Consider the following 17,916-nt stretch of genomic DNA (forward strand, 5'->3'; position numbering starts at 1 on the left):
TTCACCATTTCCTGGTGTGTCCCCTTCAAAATAAAACTTCCAACAAGCGAAAATATGGCAAAAAAAAGAAAAAAAATGGCAATGGGGCGCACGGATTACTGTCCAGACTCAATATAAATCATATGCATCATAGATGACATGAAAGAACTTCATTTTTAATGGGAATTATCTATGAAAACTCTATGTAGAAAGATAGGGCTTTTAGAAGCAGCAGCTGCTGAGACGTTGCATGTGTGTCCGAGAAAAGTCCGAGAGAGGCAGCAGTAAGGTAACGCGACGCGCTCCAGAGGTAGACGCAGGATGTGTGTGGGGGCCGTTAGGACAGTGCTGCTGAGACGGCAGCTGTTTCCTGCTGCTGGTTCACAAGCTGAAGGCCTGGATCTCCACACAGCTATTAAGTGATAAAGCTGTCAGTTAGCAGAGGATCTCAGGGGGGGACAATGAGGGCCGGATGCTAATGGGGCGCTCGCTTAAAGGACTCCAAAGGGCTTGACTGCACTTTGCCCAAATTGTAATTGGACTAACTGCAGCACATTACATTTGTCATGTGTTATGGGCCTAAATGTTATTTGGGATGCTGTAGTTTGTATTGGGAGAGTGGTTGAGAATTCCACATTGTTCCTATCACACATCTTTTACGCTAACAGAGGTTAAGTTAAGTTATCTTTATTAGTCAATTTACACAAGGCACATTGAAATTTGTGTTTTACCACACTCCAAAGGGGGTCCTCACACAGGGTCAACCATAATACAGCGCCCCTGGAGCAGTTTTGGGGTTAAGTGCCTTGCTCAAGGACAAAATGGTAGAGATGTTAGGCACCGTAGATGTAATAGCAACCACCACTAGTTTTACTAACATCCTCCTGTGCTCTTCTGGGGATGGAACCAGCGATCTTCTTGTGGTTACTAGTCGGCCCCCTTTCCTCTAGGCCATCCTACCACTAGAGCAATCTCTGCGTGCTCCTTTCTTACATTCAGTGTAATTCAGTATTGATGATATATTCATAACTCGATTAGCCCATAAATATGAACATATTAATATGAATGTGGCAGGTAAAGCCACGGTTTTCCTTGATGTCTTCATTTGGTCCCTAAACACTCTTCTATAGCTCTCTGCTGCCACCTGGTAGCCACACACAGAATGATTCCATCATACTGTAACTGTAGACAACATAGTGTATTTTAGTGTCAAATAGAAGGACCTGCATTGGAGTGTTCAGTAGCTCATGTTTAGAAAGTTAAACCATTGTTCTGTTGGTGTATCCTGACTTGCAGCATGTGTGCTTCAGAGGGTGTAGTAACACAGTCTGTTCCAACACTGCGTTTACAGAGGGTTTGGAAGTCATCAACTAAAGTTAGGACACCTGGAACAACTGTTTGCATCAACTTCACAATAACAGTCGTGAACCCCTTCTTTGTTCACTGAAAAAGGCCTTTCGGACAACAAACAGATTTCCATTTTGTTTACTTATGTTTGTAACCTACAGTTTTTCTTTAACCTCTGGTAAGTTTACCTCTTCCCTCTTTTTCCATTTTGGCTCATTTACTAGACATGAACGGCTTCAATATCAATAGCACTCACAGAATAGGGCTGTTCTAAAACTAAGAAATATGGGGATGTTGATAAAGCAAAACTTTATTGTGGAACAACACTAGCAAAATACATGTTTTATCTGGAATGCTTTGAGTAGACTGGGAGTTTCTCATTCTATCATCAAATTTTGTATTTATAAAGACTTAATCATAACCTCTGATGAGGGAGAATGCAGGACAGCATTTTAACCCTGACATCTGATAGAAAACAGACTCACAGAAAAAACAAAGTTAGATCAAAGGGTTAGCTTTAAAATAGCTGAATACAAACAAATAATTCAAAGTGTGCTCAGATAAAGGACTTGTTTAATATTTAACATTTTAAATGTGTTGCCTCACCCTCAGGTTCAAGACAAGGTGACAGAAACAATTCCTTTAACTGTGCATGTATTCTTATAGAAGAAATAGGCAAAGGTCGCTCGTTGCTAGTTCACTTATCACCCAAGAGTGAGGCAACACGCTAAACCTAAAAAAATGTTGAACTATTCCTTTAACATGGAAACTGGTGGTTGGGTAGATTTGACAAAAGGGGAACTGTCAGTGTCTCTAGTTGTAAAAGCCTCTCCAGTACCAGCAGGTGCAGTTGAGGCCTGCGGCTATGAGCAGGATCACCGTCAGAGTGATGAAGAGACCCACACCCAGCACGGTGGCCACCACAGCCCAGATGAAGGTCCTCTTCGACATGTCGATCAGAGGGGAGCGGAGGGCCATCCGCACCCTGCGCGCACGCCGCCGGTCCTGGGGAGGGTAGCGGTTCAGGTTGACACTCTCCATGGCCAGAGAGCGCACCAGGCACGCCCTCTGGTGGCTCAGCTGGTCAAAGCCGTGTTTACCATGATAACGGCCCATACCACTCTGACCTGCAAGGGTAATTCACAAACAAGCCATGAGGTCAGGTATGGCCTGGAAATTAATTAACTGGTAAATTGGACCCTACATTCTAGATGTCCTTCCCAACCAATCAGAGGATTGAACAGGGTGACTTATTCAGCCCCCGCTCGTTAAGCAGGGCGGTATAACTGGTGTTATAATTAATTTACCAGTTAATTCATTTTTAGAAAGGAAAAAGCTAAGTCCAAATCGTTAAGTGTCGAGGCCAAAGCCGCTTCAAGCAACGTATCCACAGCCATCTATACACCCGCCCATATCAGATGGTACGATTTGATTGGTAACACTGGTAAGCAGGGAGACTGGATTTACAGGGTAGAAGTCAGGTGTTTTCAAATTAAAACTAGACTCTAATTATTTTGAGGTCAAAAGGTTCTGACCTTGAGTTCACGTCTAATCAACATACAAGTAGTACACACATACAGACTCATAGGCATTCAGTTCAGGAAAAATTTCACAAGGTTTCATCTGTAATAGATGTGTTGTTGAGATACCTGATTCCTAAAAAAACATCCAGGAACACTTGTGATATGTTTTGAAGGGTGCAGCAAGTTTCGAACAATACAGGAGAATAAATATTTGAGAGCGATACAGATTGCCTAAGACTATCAACATTTGGGGTTTTGAATGTGGCTTTCGGCCTTGATCTACAACCTAGCCCTTTAATGGATATATTTGGGTAAAAGGTAATGACACTGCGATGGCCATTAGCAAGAAAAATGTTATTGCATTTGCAACTCTGATTGCTTAAAGGAGAATACTTTTGTAATGGAAATCCCAGTTACCACGAAGTGGCTTTCTGATATGATGATGTTTTTAAAATTTGAAAAAGTGAAATACTTTCTTAGAGGAAAACAATTCTACAAAGTCTGGGACCCTTTACTGGTTTATGTTGTAAAACTTGCAACTCTCCCCTCTCATTAGTACATAGGCTTCAACATAAAGCACAAATACTTGCATCATAGGAGAATTTAAAATTTTTAAATATATTTTTTATTTTGTCCCTCCATTGTTTGTATGGCACGAGGTATTGTTTGGGTTGGATGGGGTTCAGAGGAATATAAAAATGTAAATTGTTAAAATGCTACAATTCTCGCAAAAAGTAATGCAACCATTGTAACCTTTATAAAATATTACAACTTGTGTGACATTGTACATATCTTCTGACACACAATAAAATACATGTAAATAAAAAAGATTGCGCAAGACTAATTTTCCAAAAATAGATAAATTACGACAACATTTTTTTTTTGGAAATATAAAATAAGAAATAAAGACATTTCCTCCATAAACCCTGCTTATAATGCCCCCCCCCCCCCCCCCCCCCCCCACACACACACACACACACACACACACACACACGTTGAAAGGAAGCCTACGCTCATGCAGACAATCATGCACTTTGAATCAGTCTTACCAACGCCACCAAACGGGAGAGAGCTGAGTGTGTAGTGCATCATAACGTCATTGACCGTCACGCCTCCACTCGTGGTCTCCTCCATCATCCTTTTGGTTTCCTTAGAGGGACAGGAGGAAAGACAGACAGACAGGAGGACAGACAGGAGGACAGAAAGGAGGAGAGACAGACAGGAAAAAAGACAGGAAGAGAGAAAGACAGGAGGACAGACAGACAGACAGGAGGAGGACAGACAGGAGAGACAGACAGATAGACAGACAGGAGGACAGACAGGACGGGAGAAGCAGGAGGAGAGACAAACAGGAAAGACAGACAGACAGGAAGACACATACAAGAGAAACAAAGTTACATAACACATAAACATTACAAATACAAACCACACACAAATACATCCAGCTCATTCCCCCTCTCCCAACCACACCCCCAGTTCTCAAATGTGCAAACACATTCTTTAAACCTCCTACGAGGAACTTTGGAATGTTTGTGAAACAGTCCAATTTTTCCTCTAACAGCAAACAAGACCATCAGTGAGAACATCAAAGATGGAAGCTATTCTTATATATTATTATAGTTATTATTAATGCCTTTGGTAGGGTACAATCTCCTGGGAGAGAGAGAGATTAATCGAGTTCAGGTTGATTTTGTTGTAAATTTTACATACAAAAAAAGAGTAAAATATTGCACATGTCTGAGATGATATATAGACGTATATGGAACCAAACACTGCTGTAAGTAGAAGGGCAGTTAAAGTGAACACATTTGAAAAGAAAATTAATCATTCTTAATGAAAGGCTTTTGAGCTTGAAATAAGAATGTTTTCTCCTGCAGTGTCTCGCTTTGAGAAAACAATAGTTAAAACTACATGGACAGCACATAAGAAATCTATGTAAAGAGTGGAAGAGAACATAAGGGGCCTCTCACCTTCTTATCAGAGCTGAAGATATAGAGGGCCAGAGGTTTCTCTCTTTCGTTGACGAAGCGGATTGCGTCATCCATGTCACTCACTGTCACTATGGGCAACAAAGGGCCGAAGATTTCCTCCTGCATCAGTCTGGAGTGGGGGGGCACGTCCTTCAGCACTGTGGGGGCTGAACGCAACCACACAGCTGTTAAAGGACTAAATACATTCACAAGTACTGTTCTTGTGAAGTGCTTTACTTGAATATTTTCTTTGCATTCTACCTTGTACTATTACTTCAGAACAATTCAGTGGGAAATATTCTACTTCTTACTTCACTATTATTAGCTTATTTATTAGCCGATAACTTAAGTTACTAGTTACTTTATGAATTAAGATTTTTGCACACAAAAAGACTTAACTTGCTCCAGAGTATTCTTACAGTTTAGAATGTGTACTTTTAGTGAGGAAAAGGCTGTGAATTATACTTCCTCCAAGACAGCCTACCTAGGGCATCTTTGAGCATTATAAGTTAAGTTAAGTTTCTTTATTTGTCAATTTACACAAGATACATCGAAAATGTTATCATCGCATATTTCCTCTCAAGTTCCCACACTCCAGAGGGGGTCCTCACACAGGGTCAGCCATAGTACAGCACCCCTGGAGCAGTTTGGGGTTAAGCGCCTTGCTCAAGGACACATGGAAAAGTAGTACTAGTACTAGTACTAGTTTTACTACTAACACCCTCCTGTCCGGTGCCAGGGGTCCAACCAGAGACCTCATGGTTACTAGGAGGAGGAACCAGAGACCTCATGGTTACTGGGAGGAGGAACCAGAGACCTCATGGTTACTGGGAAGAACCGGAGACCTTATGGTTACTGGGAGAAGGACCCAAGACATCATGGTTACTGGGAGGAACCAGAGACCTCAAGGTTACTGGAAGGAGGAACCATAGACCTCATGGTTACTGGGAGGAACCTCTTTCCTCTAGGACATCCTATCACCCCCTACATTCCATACGAGCTAAATATTCTTGACACTAAAATACTTTTAAAATCAGATACTTTTGTACTTTTAGGAGTATACACAGCCGACAAAAAGTCACACACTCAAATATCTTGTTGGACTATCTTTAGCTTTGATTACGGCACATATTCGCCGTAACACATTTTGATAAGCTTTATTTGACACATAAGGTTGCTGAACCTAGACCTGACCAACTGAAGCAACCGTAGATCCTACTGTACACTGCCACACAGGCTTGTACAGTAGGCACTAGGCATGATGGGAGCGTCACTTCATCCACCTCTCTTCTTACCCTGATGCACCCATCACTCTGGAACAGGGTCAATCTGGTCTCATCAGACCACACAACCTTTTTCCACTGCTCCAGAGTCCAATCTGTATGCTCCCAGGCAAATTAAAGCATTTCATCCTGATAAGCCCCACTGATAAGAGGTTTTCTTGAATTGAAACATTATAATCACTGCAGTTTTTGGCCGATGGAGGGCTCTTACCTGTATCTTGTAACAGAGTAATTTTTCTAGTAAGGTATCTCAGGTTCTCTTCACAGCACTGAAAATAAATAAAGCTTTCATCAACAACACCTTGAATAATCACGTCTTCCTCTGTGTATTGTCCTACCGATGTAGCGCTGCGACGCGTCACTCTGCCCTCCCAACACAGGCGTGTACCCCTCCATCAGACCCATCACTCGGATGAAATGACGCTGGTTGATGATTCGGCCATAGTCTGGTGAGCATTTGGGATCGGCGCCATAGAATTCCTGGGATGGATCAAAAGGTCTTGATGAAGTTCCAGATTGTGGAGTTTAAAGGTGTGAGTCAGAAATTCTGACGGTTAAAAATCTTCAAAATCACTTTTTGTCATATCGGTGAATATCTCCTCACAATCTGCCTAAGTTATGTACTGTGAGTGCGCAAAAAAAAATATATAAGCTGTTAATATAAAGCCTAGACTCTGTAAACTGGTAAGTCTTATTTAATAATATTATTGAATAATATAGATAATGGTTTGGATTTATATAGAGCGTTTCTAGGCACTCAAAGCGCTTTACATGGTTCCAGGTTCCATTCATTCACACACAGTCATACCGGTGGTGGTAAACTACAATAGTAGCCACCAGCGCCGTCGTATAGGGGGGGTAAGTTATGACAATTATAAGGGCCCACAGCCCGCCAGGGCCCACACAAACCCCCCAGTAGCCTCTGACAAAATGATTATGCATACAGTGAACTATTATATATTCATACGAATGAATCCGAATCAAAACAAAGCCACAAGTCATACAATATTCTAATTTCAATAATTTCAAATATCCCCTTGCCCCTTCTTAAATAATGGTTTGGTCCACCCGCCCCCACCCTCGCGTCTCTGAAGAATCTGGCAGCTCCTCGCTGCGCTGTCTGTCTGTGTGTCTCAGCGCCGGTGCACAAATATACCAACACAAGCATGCACCCGCGGTGCATCACTCACGGCGGACGAGCGTTTCGGTTAAATACGATAATAATTTTCGGACCAGAATAGACGTGAATGACGCTGGTTGTTACTGCAAGTAAGTGAAATAAAACATAAGTTATAAAGCCCAACATTGTCCCATGAGTAGGCTTCACCTGTCCACCTGCATTCCGCGTGAACACGCAATATTTTAATCTGTTCTGTCGGTCCAGAGAAGCACAGCACGCTAACTCAGCAGTTAACTAGCTAAACAAATTAAGCTGTCTGTCTTCTAATCGTTCAGTTTAGTTTGCCACGAATCATAAAATAATGCATATAGCGCTGCTGACTGAGACTAGTGTAGCAGCCCCTCTCCTCCTCCCTATAGCAGTGACATACAGACAGAGAGGAGAGGAGAAGTAGGCCTACTGTCACTGAACCATGTTTTTCATTTTTTTTAAACTTTCCTCAGTATTCTGATGTAAGAAACAGACTATGATTTAATCTAGTTGGACATTATTGAGTTTATTTAAAAACATTTGGGAAAAAATGCCCTCAGTTGCCCATGCACTGTGTAGGCCTATGTTCTATAGCAGGGGTGGCCAACCCGCGGCTCGCGAGCCGCATGCGGCTCTTTGCCCAGCTTCGTGCGGCTCTTCAGTTCATATCAAATTATGTGATTGTAATTTTATTTTTATTTTTTTTTATACTTTTTTTTGTGTGGGCCTATGTGTGTGCATGTTCGCAAACGTTTCATGCGGCTCTTACGTTCGTTTTACATGTTGTCTATTATTTCATTTTTTATTTTATTAATGTGTAGGCCCTATGTGTATGCCTGTTCGCAAATGTTAAATTGAGGACGCAACATAACGTTCGCAAACGTTTGGTGCGGACGCAACATAAAACTGCCCGCTCAGCTTGGAGGGAGGTTTTCCGTGAGTAAACTATTTGTGTCAAGTTCGCTCCGAAACAGAGTGGGAGAGTTCATTTTTTTGTTGAACGTTATGGCAGGCCATTCTGCCTTATATGCCAGGTGTCATTTGCGCATTTCAAGGCTTCAAATCTTCGGCGCCACTTCAGCTCTCTCCATGCTAAAAGTAAGTCCCACAAAGCAACATGCATAGTAAGAGAAAAACGCTATTTTAAATTGTTATATTTTTGTTTGTGGACTTGGTTGAACTGAGAGTTTGTGTGTGAGGCAGTGCACACAATGTTCATTGTTGAAAATGACTGCCCTGTCGTCTTTAGTACTGTAGGAGTCCAGTCCTGTCATTATCACAGGGGCGGCCTTAACGATCTGGGGGCCCGTTTCAAGTCCTAGTGTGGGGCCCCCTGTTTTTTTTTTTTTTTTAATAAATAATGCTTGTGCATGCATGTGCAAGCTCCCCGCGAAAATAAAAACGCCCCCCCCCCCTGAAATCTTACTGGCCACCCCAGTGCCCCCCCCCCCCCCAGTTCAAATGTTATTTTTTATTTTCATTGTATTTTTTTAATTAAATTTTTTTCCTGATATGTATCCTAGTTCAGAGGTGATATGTATTTTGTTTTCTTTCTTAACTTTTTTTGATAGGTAGTTGCCAAGTTCATCACACAAACACTCCAATCCACTGATATGAGATCAGTTTTCAATTTTCAATTACTAAATTAATGGAAGGACTGTGGCCACTAGAACTGGTCTCTGGTCAGCAAAGGTCTTGCAAACAGCATAAGTGTGCTTGTGACATGCGTGCCACCCATGCATGTGTATAGGCACGTGTCCCAGCAGATTTTTGAAATCTGAATAAAAAAATTAAAGTTTGTAGTTAGCGAGTGTAACATGTTCTTAGCAAGGGCAGACTTTCATAAATAAAGGTTTATTTTTTTAGCAAGATATTTGGTCAAAAGCTAGGTCATCCGTCCCTCTGTGCAGTTGTTAGGCATCTGGCTGCTAGCAAGTTATGTTGTCTTGCTAATTTTACTATTCATCTGAGCTGAAATAAATATTGACTTTTTCCTTTATTATCTTCGCCAGAATGCACCAGAATGCTTAGATTACATGTTAAAAACACAAAAAAATCTTCTGGGGGGGATGCCATGTTAGGCAGATAGCTGCTAAGATGAGTAGAAGCATTGCTACGGTCCGGAAATCTGTTCTGTTATTTGGGCCTCTGCCTCTAAAACAAAATACAAACTGTACAAAACCGGGCTGCAAGACTTGCTCTTGATAGATCTTACAGATCAAATGTAGATCGGATGCATTCTGATCTCAAGTGGCCTAAAGCTCTTGATAGGTTATCCATTAGGTCCTTGATATTTATTAAGAATGTAATTTCCACTCATGTTCCTAGAGCTCTTTTTAAGAAAATTGATTTCTGCTCTGATGCTCATTCATACGGTACTAGATCTGCAACAGCAGGACATATTTTGCTACCACACTGTAGAACGAATGCAATGAAGAAAACTGCCTTCTATAGATCTATGCGTTTATGGAATGTACTCCCTTTACAAATTTGTGTTATACCTGTAAAGAAAGAATTCAAAAGGCAAATTAAATCCTATTTTCATTTATGTTAAATATGAACTCAGGACTCTGACTTGGCACTCAATGTATTGTATTTTGATGTGGGTGTTTGCACGCTCTGAAGCGCACAGATGCCTATTTATTTATTTACAACTGTTGTCACTTTTACTTTTACTGTATTTGAATGTATGCGATTGATGATTTATTATTAGTATGTTGTGATTTTAATTGGACCCCAGGAAGACTAGTCTGCCGCTTCTGCGTCAACTAATGGGGATCCACAACTAAACAATAAACAATAAACAATACCAGTTTACAGAGCCTAGGCTGTGTATTAACATCATATATTTTCAGCGCACACTAAAGTACGGAAAGGAAGCAGATTTTGAGGACATATTCACTGATTTTGACAAAAAAAAGTCAACAAGCCTTCTCTAGAATTGCTGACTCCACCTTTAATAGATGACACCATTATGGAAGCTCAGACAGGTTTAAAGAACGCTACCAGCAGAGTTGATCGGATGCACTCCACCACGCGGCCCTGGATGCAGGGTTCACACAGGATGTAGTCTGGAGCGATGCACGTCTGACCACAGTTCACAAACTTTCCCCACGTGATGCGACTGTGAAAAGAGCATTTACGGAAGAACAAATGTACAATTCTGTTTACTCTCATTTACACTTTAACTCATGTGCAATGTGATTGTTTCAGTGTTTTAAGGTTTTTACAACCAGATACATGTACGTGCATGTGAGCTGTAAGATCATGTGTGGTTAGGGTTTTTGTGATCTATCTTATAGAACCCCAGTAATGATTACATTTGCATTGTTTTTAACTATGTTTCAAATGATGATTGAAGATGAAGTTTCTACCTTCCACAGAGCGTCTTGAACCTAAGTTTGTGTTAAAACAGTTTGTTTTTTTCTAATTTTAAAGTGAAAGCAAAAGTCTGGCTCGATGGTGTTTTGTGTCCCCAGCGCTGTCTGGAAGGCTCTAACCCTAACCTTAACCAGGCAGCACTGCCTTGAAGGCTCCGTTGGAGGCACAAAACACCCAAACACCAAAAGTCTGACTGAATTAATAGCAGCAAATTATTCACTTTGAGAAATGAATGTATTTTGGTTTAAGCAATCTTCATATTAACGTCACACTGTTAAATTGAGTAGTGTTCACAAGTGGGTACATTTTGTGATTATTGACTTAAATATTGATACACAAATATAAACAGCAAGCACCGACTTTCAAGTGCTGAGAACTACTGATTCCAAAAGTGTCTCAATAAATCATTCACAAGAGGATTCCATAACAACCCTCCATAATTTTTTATCCTATGTATTTATATCATAGTACCTTGTTATCATTTTAATGTTTAATCCCATGATTATATATTATTGTGTCAGTTTTAGTTGTGCAGTATTTATTCTTCTTACTTGCCCGGGGCTACAGGTGTAAAATAGCAATTGTACCTGGTACAACGCATCCTTCCTTGCTCTAAACAAGGATAATGTTTCTTTTCTACATTGTCCCTGTTTAAATAAAGTTACATTACATTATCACTGCTTATTATCATGACAGTGGGTTCCATGCTAACACTTCAAATGTGCATTGAAGTGTGTGAAGATTAGCAAAAGTTCATTCAGGAAGACTGACTATATGTGCATTGTTAAATAAATTATATTTTTGTTTCTTAAATCTAAAAGTGTTACCGGCACGCGGTACTATGGATTTGAGATCTGCTGTATGTTTGAAGCATCAGTGGACTTAACATTATAGCAGCATTCCTGTGCTACAAGTGAAAGAGTTGAGACTGACCGACATGCCACAGCCACGTTACAGCTCTTGTCGATGTAGCAGGGGCTCTTCCCTCCCAGCTCCAGGGTGACTGGAGTGAGGTGGCGAGCTGCGGCCTCCATCACCACTCTACCCACTGTGCTGTTTCCTGTGTAGAAGATGTGGTCAAACCTCTGCCTGAGCAGCTCCTGGGTCTCTGATACGCCACCTGTCACCACCGGGTACAGCTCCTGCAGACCCAAAGCAAAGTGTTATTCTATTATACAACCCAAATTCCTAAAAGGTAGACGTTATGTTAAATGTGAATAAAACAGAAATAAATGATAGAATACCACAAAAATAATCCCTCTCAATGATCACTTCTGAAAAAACTAATACAAACAATATTTTTTTAATGTAAATAATTAACTAGCAAAGTTGCATGATTATATTTTCAAGTTACCCTATTGACCTGCAGTGTCTCACAATAAACGTATAACCTTATCAACAACACTGTGTATCTAAAGAAAATGTGAAGCAACCGGCTTGGAAAAAGACACATTCGGGATGATTGTTAGCACTTGGGAAGAATGGTTCCCTACTGATGGAGGGAGTCCCCTCATACTAAGGCCTCAGAGTCGCGCTGACTCGCGCATATCTGTGTTGTGTGACAGTGCGAGGCTTAGACGTTACAGCAGCTCGGTACATTGTTCCATTAACAATAGCAGCCTTGGTTCAGACCTTGTCCAGATAGCGAGGCAGCAGAGCCCGGAGGAGGAGGGACGAGTGCTCGCTGAGCTCCGACGGCTTCACCACAGCTGCATTGCCTGCACAGGGACAAGACAGGTTTCTGTGAATGGAGTGAAGTCACCCAGTGACGCAGAGCAGACAAAGAAGGAGGCTGGGAATGCTTTCAAACTGAAGCCCACACCGACACATTTCTCTCAATGTTGCTTGCTGCAAAGTGCAGGTTTGATTGGGTGATAATGGAAGAAATGATATGGCGTTATTCTTCATCGACCATTAGTTAGTGTACAGTAGGTTCTGTCCGAGCATTATTGCTCAAAACAGCTGCTTGAAATGACTCTGATTAGAGGCAGTAGGCAAAGCAGTTAAGTGGCGATGCGTAGAATAAGAGCTGAAAAGATGCTAAAATGCCTGGTAGAGCAAAGAGGAAGTAAGGAGCCGGTGGCAGTTTCACCTTTCACATTACTTGTAGTCATTTGATCAGGTCACTACATGATGATTTATTAGTGCAGCTTTAAAGTTTAAAAAAAGTAAACCCTTTTCCACACTATACACAGTATTCTCTGCATGCTTGTTGCACATATTGAAGCCCATTTGTTACTATGTTTCCCTGTTTCATTAGAGAAAAGTATTCTAAATGCCTTTTGCGTCTTTGTGCTCACACTGCGGCTTAGTTTAACCTGATATTTTAATATAATGGGAAACTTTGGAATGTCAACAAGAAAAACTAAAACTACTGCCTAGCAGTGTTAGATGTCTCTGTGAGGCATATAAGTCCAGAACAGTGAAAGTACATTGATGTTAGCGATGCTTTAAAGAAGGTAAAGCTCCTAAGAAGCTACAATATAGCACAAGGTCACTGAGACTTCACAATATGTAAGTTCGCAGTAACCTCTGATCTCCAAAAATCTAATCAGTTCACCCTTGAGCGCAAATGTAAGTTTAATGCAAACTTTGACAAAAATTGCTTTAAATGTTGTGCTCACAAGATTTTGTTGTCACAGTGAACTTTACCTTTGACCTCCAAAATGTTATTAGTTCATCTGTGAGTTAGAGTTGACATTTTTGCAAACTTTGAAGATAAATCCCTCAAAGCGTTCTTGAGATATTGCGTTCACAATACGCAAGGTCACAGTGACCTTGACATTTGAACTCTAAAATGTAAACAGTCCACCAAGAGTCCAAGTGTACATTTGGGCTTAATTTGACGAAAATCCCTCAAAGCGTGCTGGAGATATTGGTTCAAGACCCTCCTAAATTTAATTAATTATATTAAGAAACTGCACCAACCTCACCCCAATATGCGTAATAATTTTTCGGGTTTTGTACAACTCTTTCCAGCATCATACTTAAAAAGCAACGCATCATACTTAAAAGCAACGCTGACATAACCATTTGGGGTGTTACATTTTTTTTTCTGCTTCGCCAAAATACAATAAATGTCAGAATACCCTCACCTCAGCAAAGAATACATAACCCATTTTCTGATGTCCCCCCCTAATCATTTGTGTACAGTCTTAGCACATTATCTCAAGAACATATAGAGCATTTTCCTAACAACTTTGCACAATGTCCATTCAAATTCAAGGAAGGACTGATTCGATTTTGTAAGTCATAGGTCGAAGGTCAAGGTCACTGTGACCTCATGCTTCATTAGCGCAATATCTAAAGAATGCTTTGAGGGATTTTTGTCAAATTTGGCATGAACTCACACTTTGATTGGAGGATAAACTGATTTAATTTTGTACCATGTAAGTATGTAAAGAATGTCGACTCTGTCTAAAAGATTAAATGTTTAGAATTTGGAGGTCAAAGGTCAATGCAAACTTACGTATTGTAAGGTCCCAATGAATTGTATGCCCCCACAAAGTCCATTATTGCACGGACTTTGGTGACCTCCCATAATCAGGAGCATAGGTCTAAACAGCACGGTTAAAAGGACATGGATTTCAGACTGTCAATGTTTCCAAAACAGACAGAAAGCAACCACAGAAGGAATCTGCACACTAGCAATAGGGTTGTACTTGATCAAATTTAGGCGAATTACTAATAAGGCAGAATTGAGGGACTGGAATCAGAAAGGTTCCCTACCAGCAGCGATAGCACCAACCAGGGGCTGGAGGGTGAGGGACCAGGGGTAGTTCCAGGCCCCGATGATGAGCACCACTCCCAGAGGCTCTGGCTGGATATAAACCTTGTCTGATATGGTGAGGAGGTTCCTCTCCACCGGCCGTGGAGCTGCCCACTCTGACAGCTTCTCTATAGCCAGCTTGATCTCATTCTCAATGCCAATCAGCTCCAAGAGAGGTGTGTCGTACTGGCTCTGTAGGGAAAATTAACCATGATCAATGTATTATACATGGACAGACATAAGATAAGAAAAGATAAGTTCAAATAAGACAAGATATTGTATAAAAATACAAAGTGTCAAGATAAAGCAAAGAAACAGTGCCTTATAGAAAGAATAGATAGCCTGTGATAGTGACAAGTCAGTGCACATTACTAGTATTGCACAGTGACCATAATATCTCCTTTAATATATAAAGACATGATTTTGAAGTTGAAAATACTAATTGCACATAGTAATGAAATAGATACTGTAGCCTGCATGAAACTTAATGCTGACATTTACCTAGTGGAAGGAGGCGGAACTTGTGCAGGAGGTGGCACGCTAACAATGGGACCGTACTCTTGGAAATGGGTTGGGCTCTGTTATTCTCTGGAGTTGCCCAGGTTGTGAGCTGCCAAGTGGCTGTGTGGATGCTGCTGAGTCCCGAGTGCGGCTACGTTGGAGTTTACCCCAGTGGACAAGAGGGTCGCCTCCCTACGTCTGCGGGTTGTGGGGGGAATCTATGACTGTTGTCTGTGCTTATGCACCGCAAGCAGCTTGGAGTATTCGGCCTTATCGGAGACCCAGAACAGGTCCTGCTTGGGACTCCTGTAGAGGACTCCATAGTTCTGCTGGGAGACTTCAATGTGCATGTGGGCAATGATGAAGTCACCTGGAGAGGTGTGATTGGAAGGAAAGGCCTCCCTGATCTGAACCCTAGCGGTTTTGTTATTAGACGTATGTGCTAGTCATGGTTTGCCTATAAAGAACACCATGTTCCAACAAAAGGATGCTCATGAATTTACATGGTACCAAAGCACCCTAGGCAAAAGGTCGATGATCGATTTTTTGAGCGTATTGTCTGATCTGAGGCCGCAGGTTTTGGACACTTGGGTGAAGAGGGGGCGTAGCTGTTAATCAATCACCATCCTGGTGTTGGATCAGGGGGTGGGCAAAGACCCCGGACTGACCCTCTAAACCCGTCTAACGGTTAGTGTGAGAACTGAGAACGTCTGAAGAAGGCCCTTCTCCGACAGATCTTCAACTCACACTTCTGGTTGAGCGTTTCTAGAATCCTTGTGGAGATTGGGGGTACTGAACCTGAGTGGTGGATGTTCAAAACGTCCATTGCTGAAGCTGCACAGGGAGCTGTTAAAGTCTACTCCAAGGTGCTGGAAAGGAGGGTTCAGACGATCTTCGCACCTAAGATTGAAGAGGAATAATACGGATTCTGTCCTGGCCTTGGAACAATAGACAAGCTCTTCACTCTTGCAAGGATCCTGGAAGGGGCCTGGGAGTATGCCCATCTGGTCTACAAATGTTTTGTGGATCTGACAAAAGCGTATGACCCTCTGGAGATATCGAGCTGTAGTGGTGGTGGGGAGGGGTTCCAGTTTGGTGGGCTGAGGATCGCATCACTGTTGTTTGCAGATGATGTGGTCCTGATGGCATCATCGGCCTGTGACCTTCCTCACTCACTAGACCACTTAGCAGCAGAGTGTGAAGCGACTGGTATGAGGATCAGCACCTCTTAATCTGAGGCCTTGGTTCTCAGCAAGAATGATGGACTGCCTACTCTGGGTAAGGAATGAACCCTTACCCAAAGTGAAGGAGTTAAGGGTCTTGTTCACGAGTGAGGGGACAATGGAGTGTGAGATTGGCCAAAGAATTGGAGAAGCTGAGGCGGTATTGCAATCGCCTTACCACACCGCTGTGATGAAAAGAGAGCTAAGCCGAAAGGCAAAGCTCTCGATGTACCGGTCGATCTTCGATCCCACCCTCACCTATATCATGAAGGCTGAGTAATGACTGACAGAACAAGATCGCGGGTAAGAGCAGCCAAAATGAGTTTTCTCAGGGTGGCTGGCTGGCTGTCTTAGAGATAGGGTGAGAAGTTCAGTCATTTGTGTGGCACTCTGAGAAGAGCTGCTGCTCCTTTGCGTAGAAAGGAGCCAGTTGAGGTGGTTTGGGCATCTGGCTAGGATGCCCCCTGGGCGCCTCCCTAGGGAGGTGTTCCAGGTACTTCCAGCCGGGGGAGGCATCTGGGAAGACCCAGGACTAGGTGGAGAGATTGTATCTCCACACCGGCCTGGAAATGCCTCGGGATCCCACAGTCAGAGCTGGTTGATGTGGCCTGAGAAAGGGGAGGCTGGGGTCCCTTGCTAGAGTTGCTGCCCCCGCTAAACGACCCCAGAAAAGCGGTTGACGATGAGAAGAGATTAACCAAGCTTTCGAGTGAATCTAATATTGCACATGACGGTGACCATACTATTGAAAGATGGTACTGATGTCATAATTTATTTTGGTGTTATTGTTTTCAGTCAAATTTTAATGTTTTACTTGTCCTTCCTGCAGAAGGGGGAGGAGCTATACAAATATACATGTGATGTGACACATGACACTGTGCATGCAGCAGTGTGTCACCATGGTGTTTCCACTCACCCTGTTGATGTCCTGTTTGAGAGCGGTGGAGATCTCGGTCTCTTTCTCAGTGATCATGCTCAGCAGTGCCTGGAGCTGCTGCAGTCTGAACTCCACAGGCCGAGTCCGTCCGCTCAGAAAGGCCTCCCTGGCCAGCTTCACAGCCTGCCTCTCCATACCCCAGCTGGTGGACAGCACAGAGCCGGTGGGACTGGTGACACACGCCTGAGACAGCGGATAGGCTGGTCTGTTTGGAATACACTGACGCAGCAGTCAAAGCCTGTGTCCAGTCATGCTGTTCTGAGATACAACAATGAAGTATCAATATGACCTCAAATAACTTCTATCTTAAGTCTAGCCCAATTCCCCCTTCCTCACCATCCATGTGTACAGTAAGCTATGTTTAATAAACAACTAGGTCACACAACAGCAGTTCACTTCACAAGAACATTTTGGTTCATACATTCAATCTTATGATTAGAAATGGTAAAAGATAACATGAGAACCAGTGTTGTGGAGTAGTGTACTCCATGTAATCTATCAAACTATATGTTTAACTACATGTTGCAGCAGCATGCTGGTAGTTCGACAACATTCATATTTGCAGTGATTCAAGTTGTTAAATAACTTTTTTTGTGGCAATTTCCTGTGTAGTTCACTACTGACACTACAAACTAAGCTCATTTTTGGGCCATAAAAGGAAAGGAAAATTGCTTTACTAATTGAACCCCCATTGACAAGCCCTATCCCCCTTTTGTCATCTTAAACCACAGTGAGGCATGCCAAGGGCTATTCATCTTCCAGGAAGCTGGATTGTCAGCTCACAATATTTTGTTAGGCTATTGTTTTTATGTTTTTTGACATGTGACTTTTTTGTGTTATATTGTTTTTGTTT

At 42.1% G+C, this 17,916-nt stretch overlaps 1 protein-coding gene across 1 annotated transcript; it reads right to left on the bottom strand.

The window, feature by feature from the left end:
• Positions 1–1,772: 1,772 nt before the first annotated feature.
• On the bottom strand, positions 1,773–17,198 carry LOC307271344 (aldehyde dehydrogenase, dimeric NADP-preferring-like; the record flags this gene model as incomplete). The annotated part of the gene is made up of 9 exons (XM_080053765.1): positions 1,773–2,453; positions 3,899–3,998; positions 4,820–4,986; positions 6,441–6,582; positions 10,259–10,376; positions 11,567–11,775; positions 12,266–12,351; positions 14,363–14,594; positions 17,043–17,198. 9 exons carry the CDS (start codon positions 17,196–17,198, stop codon positions 2,140–2,142), a joined length of 1,524 nt encoding a protein of 507 aa, XP_079909891.1. The 3' UTR covers positions 1,773–2,139.
• Between the last annotated feature and the right edge of the window lie 718 nt (positions 17,199–17,916).

Source organism: Ammodytes marinus, assembly GCF_949987685.1.
Source record: "Ammodytes marinus genome assembly, chromosome: 3".
Lineage (NCBI taxonomy): Eukaryota > Metazoa > Chordata > Actinopteri > Uranoscopiformes > Ammodytidae > Ammodytes > Ammodytes marinus.